The sequence below is a fragment of the Protomyctophum bolini genome, assembly GCF_963924005.1.
Source record: "Protomyctophum bolini genome assembly, chromosome: 6".
Lineage (NCBI taxonomy): Eukaryota > Metazoa > Chordata > Actinopteri > Myctophiformes > Myctophidae > Protomyctophum > Protomyctophum bolini.
In genome coordinates this window covers 49,540,433-49,550,432 of record NC_137867.1, presented here as the reverse complement: position 1 = coordinate 49,550,432, position 10,000 = coordinate 49,540,433, and the positions used below count along the sequence as shown (strand labels likewise).

Below are 10,000 nucleotides of genomic sequence, written 5' to 3'. Positions count from 1 at the left end.
TTCACGACGGCTGCGCGTCGCTTCCTCCTCTGACAGAGGGGAAGCGAGTAAGCGACGCCGTCAGAAGCCCCCTCGCTCAGGAAGGCCCCCTCACTCGTGTGTTGTTGCGACAATAACATACAGCCTATGTAAAGAGGAATATAAACAAGACCGTGGCGCAAAACTTCATATTTACCCTGCAGCTCTAATACAACAAGAGTGTGTTCTCACATCCTCCATTTCACGATTTCAGCACTCGTGAGTAAATTAATTTAATTGCTAGTATGAAAGTTTTCAGTGACGTTGGACCCACAGGTTGCATTGTCGTCAATAATTAATCTGTCTTTAAAACGTTCTAATGTTAATATAGCATATTGGCATTGTCTGTTGGTGCACACATGTTATACGGACCATGTAACAACATGGTCAACAGCACTGTTTGCAAATGTAGCTACATTTGTTGGCCACAAAGACAATTTAGACAAAACATGCTGCTGCCTGCTAATGGAGCTTGTAGATATAGGCTAATTATCTTTCTGGGAAATTGCAGATAGTTTAGCAGAGACTGAAGTTGGAAAGGCTGTGCCCAGTGCGGCAGTGCCTGCTGGCTGCTGTGTCTTCGGGCAGCGCAGGCAGTAGTGGATATGCGCTAAACGCATGCATGTTAATTAATTAATTAATTAATTAATTGGCTGAATCAGTAGGGGCCTTTTGATTTGGTGAAGCGCCAGAGAGGGGTTAATCCGTCACTACCGTGTAACATAAACAGTGACCCAGCAGGCTGGGTTGAGCTGACCTTCTCCTCTCCATGGATTACTGCAGAGCGCTCAACATGACGTGTGCGTGGCTGCGTGCGTGCGTGCGTGTGTGCGTGTGTGTGCGTGCGTGGCTGCGTGCGTGTGTGGCTGCGTGCGTGCATGCGTGCGTGTGTGTGTGTGTACCTCTCCTCTCGATGGCCTCCAGCAGGGTGCTCAACATAGGGGGAGCGGTCTCTGGGAGGACAAACTGCTCTGTGAGGTCCACCAATAGGAGACAGCCTGGAGGATTAGGAGGAGAAATACTTCAATGCAAGTAGAAATACTGGAACGGAGAAAATACTCAAAGGTTTTTACTTTTGACCCATTTTGGACTGAGATCGATTTAAAAAAAAAAAGGCTTCAAAAACCTAACATTTTTCTGAAGAACCCATGTTCCCCCCCCCCCCCCCCCCCGAAAGCAAATATTTTAGTTAAAAATGTTCGCTCTGAAATACATATTCAAGTCAGCTAAGCTAAAAAAAAACAACATGCAAGCCTTCAAAGGATGCACGTTACCAGACCAAAGGAGTGGCCCAAAAAACCCCATGAATGAATGGAGTGATTCAGGAGACAGAGAGGTGCTGCTGAGAGGCAGAGCACATGTGGGCATGGGCGTACTGTACTGTACTGTACTGTACTGTACTGTTTTTTTGTTATATATTTTTTTTTATCCCACGATTTTGTAACACATTTTTCACCCCTGTGTCAATCATCTAATGTGATCCTGGGCTCTACACACCCTCCACCAACCTAGTCCCCATATATGGGGGACAAGGAGAGACCAACCTAGTCCCCATATATGGGGGACAAGGGGAGACCAACCTAGTCCCCATATATGGGGGACAAGGGGAGACCAACCTAGTCCCCCATATATGGGGGACAAGGGGAGACCAACCTAGTCCCCATATATGGGGGACAAGGGGAGACCAACCTGGTCCCCATATATGGGGGACAAGGGGAGACCAACCTAGTCCCCATATATGGGGGACAAGGGGAGACCAACCTAGTCCCCATATATGGGGGACAAGGGGAGACCAACCTAGTCTCCATATATGGGGGACAAGGGGAGACCAACCTAGTCCCCATATATGGGGGACAAGGGGAGACCAACCTGGTCCCCAAATATGGGGGACAAGGGGAGACCAACCTAGTCCCCATATATGGGGCACAAGGGGAGACCAACCTAGTCCCCATATATGGGGGACAAGGGGAGACCAACCTAGTCCCCATATATGGGGGACAAGGGGAGACCAACCTAGTCCCCATGTATGGGGGACAAGGGGAGAGCAACCTAGTCCCCATATATGGGGGACAAGGGGAGAGCAACGGACTTGAACTCATGCTTCCTTCATGCCTGAGTGTCCAAGTTGCTCCTTTACACCTGACAGGGGGGAGTTTCCCTGGTTGGACGAAGTACACTGCACTGTACTGTACTGTATCATGTTCATCTGTTCCTGTATTGTACTGTATTGTACTGTGTTTTTGTTTGGACGTGGTGATGGGTGCCTGCACATGTGCACACATGGCATCAACGCATGGTGTTGTGTGCAGGCGCCCTGCACACTCTGTCTCTCTTTCATCGTTCACTTTTTAACCCATTCTGACCCGAGATCAGATTCATACGAGGTTTCCACTGGACACACACTGGTCTGATTACCCCATTCTGACCCGAGATCAGATTTTAAAAAAAATCAGTCGTTCTTCGATTTTTCAAAAATAGCAGACCTACAAGCTCGTAGCGCGCCACTCTGTGGCAACAACATATTTTCAGATGGGGGTCGGCGGCCAATATCATATATATTCGGGGGTCCTTGACATGAAAATGTTTGAGAACCACTGACACATAGAAACATGGGGGTTTTTCAGAAAACTGTCAGGATTTAGAATCAGGTGAGAATGGGTTAATCCCCTCCCTCAGATCCGTGTGTCCACAGGTGTGTGTGTGGACATGAAAGGCTCAAGGGCTCAAAGCTGAACTTTCAACATGAATGGAGTCCTTTTTTTCTGGCTCCTGTACTGTACTGTACTGTACTGTACTGTACTGTACTGTACTGTACTGTACTGTACTGTACTGTACTGTCACTTGTTAAAGGACAACTTTAGTTTTTTTCAACCAAGGTTCATGTTTTAGGTTATTAGAGAAACTAAAAGATGAGTGTTATTTCTTTTCATTTGCAGCTTTCGTTTGTTTTAGGGATTTTGGCTGTTTTTGACAGGGGGGGGGGGGGGGCATTCGGGCAAAATATGTATTTTTTTACAACATTTTATGGTGATTATTTTTTGTGTTATTTACTATAGTCCTAATAAACCCCAGGAAATTACATCTGGCCACAGAAGATCACAGGATCTACTGATTGTGAAGGTAGCCTACTGGGGGGAGGCTTATACTGTGTGTATAGGCTCAATATGTCAGTTTGTCACATTCAATAGATCCTGTGATCTTTTGTAGCCAGATGTAATTACCTGGGGTTTATTAGGACTATACAAAATAATAAAATAAAAAAATTGCCATAATATTTTGTAAAAGAGTACATATTTAGCCCCATGCTCGAATGCCCCCGCCCCCCCCTGCCAAAAACTGCTAAAATCCCCAAAACAAAAGAAAGCAGCAAATCTAACTAATCTATCTAATATAATTAGATATAATATTATTAAAATAAAACCTTTTAGTTTCTCTAATAACCAGTAAGACGCGCAAACGCGGGAAGCGAACGCAGCTGAGACCCTGCAGATCATGTCTGTCTGTCTGTCTGTCTGTGTGTCTGTCCCGCTGTTACTGTATATGTGGACCTGGCCCCTTTTGTGCCCATATATGGAGCTGAGTGGACCTGGCCCCTTTTGTGCCCATATATGGAGCTGAGTGATTGCTGATGCAACACACTCCATATTTGGATAGCGGGACAGACACACGGACACACAGACAGACATGATCTGCTAGGTCTCATAGTAAGTGCTCACTGCGTTCGCAAAAAAAGCTACAGTAGATTTTCTGTGATCTGGGGTTTTCTGGCTCAAACAGGTGCTCTGATTTGCCGGCAGTTTGTGATGTAAGAGCCTGCAAATCCCATATATGTCAATGGGACTTGCCAGCAGATGTCACTGTTTTCACTGTGTTGCCCGTTTTCATTGTATAGCTCAAAAGGCTTCCGAACCCCAAAGAAAACTCCAGACCACAGAAAATCCACTGAATGTTCAAAGTTCAGGTTTTTTTTGGGTGTAATTGAGGTCATAAAACCTAAAAGAAAAACTAAAATAAATGAAAATGAATGTCATAAAACCTTTAAGGTATTTCCACCTCGGACAGCCTGTGTGCTTTCTGTTTACAGCAGTGTTGTTTCTGTTTACAGCAGTGTTGTTTCTGTTTACAGCAGGGTTGTTTTTTGTCGACAAAAAACTAAGACAAAATATCTGCGTCGACTACCATATTTTTCACAGACGGAAGCTAAATGACAACTAAGCTATGGTGACTACAGCGCACGCACGCACACACACACACACACACACACACACACACACACACACACACACACCATGTAGAAATAAGATCTCATCTGGAAGAGATTATTGGAACTGCGTGCAGAGAGGGGGGGGGGGGTGTTTCTCAGAGAGGGGGGGGGGGTTTCTCAGAGAGAGGAGGGGGGGGGGGGGTTTCTCAGAGAGAGAGGATCTGTGAAGAGGAGTGGACAAAAATGCCTCCTGAGGTGTGTGAAAACCTGGTGACCAAAACTACAAGAAACGTCTGACTCCTGCATGTGCTTTCAGCCAACAAGGGTTTCTCCACCCAGTATGCAGAATGGGTTAACATGCGACGGGTTGAGAGAACCACGGACTGACGCAGAAACACGAGTTTAACATTAAACGGGTTGAGAGAACCACGGACTGACGCAGAAACACGAGTTTAACATTAAACGGGTTGAGAGAACCACGGACTGACGCAGAAACACGAGTTTAACATTAAACGGGTTGAGAGAACCACGGACTGACGCAGAAACACGAGTTTCTCAGAGAACTATTTAGCATGACAGAAATAAGGTCCTCAGGTCCCCATGATCAATCCAATCCATGAGTGTTAAACTCATCGCGTGTGCATGTGCAGGCGTGCGTGCGTGCGTGTGTGTGTGTGCATGCATGCGTGCACATGTGTGTGTGTGTGTGTGTGTGTGTGTGTGTGTGTGTGTGTGTGTGTGCGCATGCGTGTGTGTGTGTGTGCATGCATGCGTACGACCTTTCTCCGTTACCATGGCTGCGCACACACACCCGTCTGGGGGCTGACCAGGTGTGTGCGTAGATAGAACCTTCTCTACCCGACAGCAACCAAATGTACTTAACGCATTCTGACCTGAGATCAGATTCATACGAGGTTTCCACTTGACACACACTGGTCTGATTAACCTCATTCTGACCTGAGATCAGATTCATACGAGGTTTCCACTGGACACACACTGGTCTGATCAACCCATTCTGACCTGAGATCAGATTCTAAAAAAATGTCAGTCGTTCTTCGATTTTTCAAAAAATAGCAGACCTACAAGCTCGTAGCGCGCCACTCGGTGGCGCGCTATGAGCTTGTAGATCTGCTATTTTTCAATAGCTAAAGCATAACATGACGCTAACACCAAAATGGGTTCCCGTTCAGAATGGGTTAAGTTACTTAAGGGGGGGGGTTTCTCAGAAGCACAGGGACACTAAAGGTTCCCCAAATAGAGACCTTTAGACACACTGCGCCGTGCTTACGCACGCACGCACGCACGCACGCACGCACGGCTGTCTCTCAGAAACCCGGTCGGGTTCCAAAGCCCTTTACTTTGCAGGGAATTAAGAAAATCACACCCCTGTGAAGTGAGGGGCGCTCCTCTTATCATCATCATCATCATCATCAATCAGGAGTTGTAGTAGCTACAGGATAATCTAAGCGGTGGATAATATTGCTCATGTCTTTATGTATGTAAAATTGTCTTGTTCTTTGTGTTTATGTAAAAATGTGTGTATATTGTGTGCTCTGCATTACTTGGCTGCTGTGTCGCAAGACACATTTCAGTGTGAACTGACAATAAAGTACTATATTATCATGTCATTTTGTATATGGACCCATTGTGTCTGAAATAAAGTTTTCAATCAATCAAAATATCATATTGTGACGTAAAATTTAAAATATACACACTATGCCTTTTTATCCCAAACTCTCCATTCATTGTCAATGGTGGGAGTTTAATTAATGTTTATGTAGGGCGAGGTTTACCACATTCACTAAAACCTGGATATAAATTTAGAAATGTACAATGTAGGCATTTATCAGACGCTCTTAATCCAGAGCAAGAACAAAAGCATGGGAATACATGTACAGTAGAAAGAATTTATCATGAAACATGAGTAAGCTAAGAACGTAACAGTGGAATACCTATGAAACTAATGAACTATACATATATACTATACTATGCTATACATATGTAGGCCTACCATGACGTGCTATGACTACATGCAATGCAATTCTTAGTGCCGTCTACATAACATGCTATAAGTCGGTATCAGAAATGCTATCTAAGGGGGTATAGGGTAAGTGCTATGGGCCATGATGGAGTCTGAAAAGGTGGGTTTTCAGACTATACGGCGGGAGTGATGCTGCAGTTCTGACTGCAATGACAAGTGCATTCCACAGTTTTGGAGCCAGGCCAGACCAGACTAGATCAGACCAGACTAGACTAGACCAGACCAGACCAGACCAGACCAGACCAGACTAGACTAGACCAGACCAACACATGGACCGTGCAGTAAAGGAACTACTTCTGAGAAAAGTGAAACTCAACGCCCTTCATTCCAGAGGTTACATGTAAACCACCCAACCCCCCCCCCCCCCCCCCCCCCAACACACACACACACACACACACACACACACACACACACACACACACACACACCCCCCCCCAAACACACACACACACACACACACACACACACCCCACCGAGTGGCGCGCTATGAGCTTGTAGGTCTGCTATTTTAGAAAAATCGAAGAACGACTGACATAGAAACATTAGCTTTTTCAGAAAACGGTCAGGATGTAGAAGAACATGTTTAGAATCTGATCTCAGGTCAGAATGTGTTAATGGCACAACTCATTACATTATGTAACCAAGTGGACTGGGAACACGCCAACACGCCACATGGAGTTTGCACCTCCATGCTGATCTCTGGGCAGTTTGCAACCGGGCTGTTGTTTTTGGCAGGAGATTATACCATGGCTAATATTAACCCATTGTGGTGTTTCTCCCATTCTGACCTGAGATCAGATTCTAAAAATGTCTCCAACATCCTGACAATTTTCTGAAAAAGCTATGTTTCTATAGTCAGTCGTTCTTCGGTTTAAAAAAAAAAAAAACAGACCTACAAGCTTGTGGCGTGCCACTCGGTGGCGCGCTACGAGCTTGTAGATCTGCGTTTTTTTCAATAGCTAAAGCATAACATAATTAATGCTAACACCAAAAGGGGTTAAAGCAGGATGTTATCCTTTAGCTATTGAGAAATAGCAGATCTACAAGCTACAAGTTTGTATAGCTCTGCTATTTTTGAAAAATGGTGAAAATGTGGCGATATATAAATTATTTCAGAGCGAACATTTTAAACTCAAAGCTTTGCTTCTGGGGGGTGTCAGCATCATGTTGTGCTTTAGCTATTGAAAAATAGCAGATCTACAAGCTCATAGCGCGCCACCGAGTGGCGCGCTATGAGCTTGTAGATCTGCTATTTTTTGAAAAATCGAAGAACGACTGACATTTTTCTAGAATCTGATCTCAGGTCAGAATGGGTTAATCAGACCCAGTGTGTCTCCAGTGGAAACCTCGTATGAATCTGATCTCAGGTCAGAATGGGTTAAATATTAGCCTCTGAGATGTAGTGGAGTAGAAGTAATAGGTACTGAACATTGGACATACTCTGATAAAGTGAAATATACCTCAAAACTGTAAAAAGTACAGTACTTGAGTAAATATACTTAGTTACTGTCCACCACTGAGTGGTAAATGGGGAAAACACGGTGCAATGTCTCCCCCCGCGGGCTGAAGAGTGCAGTACAGACAAGATGCAAAATGAGATGTAAATAATTCATGTATTATTTTATATATTGTGGCCCCACTCTGCATTCCCGACGCGCTGTGTAAGCTTGTAGATCTGCTATGTCTCGCTACGTATGGACATGTTTAAGATAACCACACAGGCTGAATTCAGGTCATTAAGCTTGTAGATCTGCTATGTCTCGCTACGTATGGACATGTTTAAGATAGCCACACAGGCTGAATTCAGGTCATTAAGCTTGTAGATCTGCTATGTCTCGCTACGTATGGACATGTTTAAGAAAACCACACAGGCTGAATTCAGGTCAAACATATACCTTTCTGTTCCTGTGATGTTATTGGCTATACCGTCACCAGACGCTGTGATGCTATTGGCTATATACCGTCACCAGACGCTGTGATGCCATTGGCTATATACCGTCACCAGACGCTGTGATGCTATTGGCTACTGTCAACCAGACGCTTTGGGGGTAAATAAATATGATTCTAGGAAGTGTAAAGTTTTCTTCTGTACTGTAGTGACACGCCCAGGTGTCAACACCCAACGACCCTTTGACCTTTAGCTACAGGCTGCCTGTTACATAAACACTACGCCGCACACACACACGCACGCACACACACACACGCACGCACGCACGCACGCACACACACACACGCACGCGCACGCACGCACGCACGCACGCACGCACGCACGCACGCACGCACGCACGCACGCACGCACACCCTCTTATTCCACAAGTGTCGGAGAGTAAACTACATTACGAGGTGCCAGGGCTCCAGCGTGCGACCTATTAAGTCGCATAATTATGCTACTTAATTTACTTAATGTGCGAGTTAAATTTGAACGAGGTCGCACCGGCGCTACTTATTGCTTTCACTCCCAGCCTCAACCATGAAACACGATAACAAAATATTACTTTATTCTCGATCATTCCGTCGAGTCTCGCCTCCTCTCTCTCTCTCTCTCTCTCTCTGCACCGGTCTGCCTGTCTGTCTGCACAGATCTGCACACGTCACACGTAATAACGACAAGAGAAATGCACTCTGGGTTCATTCATCCATTGGTCATAATTCAAAAGAGAGCAATAAGGATTGTGAATAATGTCTCATATCAGGAACGCACAAACGCTCTTTTTCTTTTTTTACAGTTAAAGGCATTGAAATTCATTGATATGGTCAAGTTCAAAACAGCACAAGTCATGTTTAAAGCAAGAAATAGATTATTACCAGTGAACAGAACATGTTTTTTGACAGAGAGGGGGGTTATAATTTAAGAGGGGAGCTAAATTTGAAGAAACTTCTTGTCCACACTACCATGAAAAGTCAATGTATAACAATCTGTGGGGTCAATCTGTGGAATGGTCTGGCTGTAGAACTCAAACAAAGCACCAACATTGTACAATTTAAGAGGATGTACAAAAATGACTTACTTAACTATTACAGAGTGGAGGATGAGGCACGCTGATTATCTCGGGCTATACTTGATTTCTTAATTATTATACTTGATTTCTTAATTATTATACTTGTTTTCTTATTTATTATACTTGATTTCTCATTTATTGTTCTTACATACACATGGACACATGTACGCGTGTATGCATGTATGGATGCTGTTACATTTGGATTATATGTTTATTGCAATTACTGATGGGGGTAGGAGTAAATAAGTTTTTACTTCTTCCTACTCCTTTTTGAACTTCAGGTGCGCAAGACCAATGATCACATTGTTGTCATTATAATTTTCTTATTTCATTCAAAAAATAAATATACATGCATTGTGGTTATATATATATATATTGTTTTTTCTTTTTTCTTATTTGACTGTCTTACCTGAAGGTTTCAAAATAAAGATAATCAAATCAAATCATAATAATTTCCTATAGAATGTGTGTGAGTGAGAAATATTCCATGTTATGTGCTTGATTTAACCCATTCTGACCTGAGATCAGATTCATACGAGGTTTCCACTGGACACACACTGGTCTGATTAACCCATTCTGACCTGAGATCAGATTCTAAAAAAATGTCAGTCGTTCTTCGATTTTTCAAAAACAGCAGACCTACAAGCTCGTAGCGCGCCACTCGGTGGCGCGCTACGAGCTTGTAGATCTGCTATTTTTCAATAGCTAAAGCATAACATGATGCCAACACCAAAATGG

At 44.0% G+C, this 10,000-nt stretch overlaps 1 protein-coding gene across 1 annotated transcript in view; it reads right to left on the bottom strand.

Moving 5' to 3' along the window:
* The window catches only part of LOC308317085 (phosphatidylinositol 3-kinase regulatory subunit alpha-like), a gene marked incomplete at its 3' end in the record, with an annotated part of 35,514 nt that overhangs the window by 11,102 nt on the left and 14,412 nt on the right, over window positions 1-10,000 (bottom strand). Inside the window, exon 3 of the mRNA XM_080765876.1 lies at window positions 921-1,016. Within this exon, the coding sequence (XP_080622002.1) occupies window positions 921-1,016 (96 nt within the window). The remainder of the gene's footprint in view (window positions 1-920; window positions 1,017-10,000) is intronic.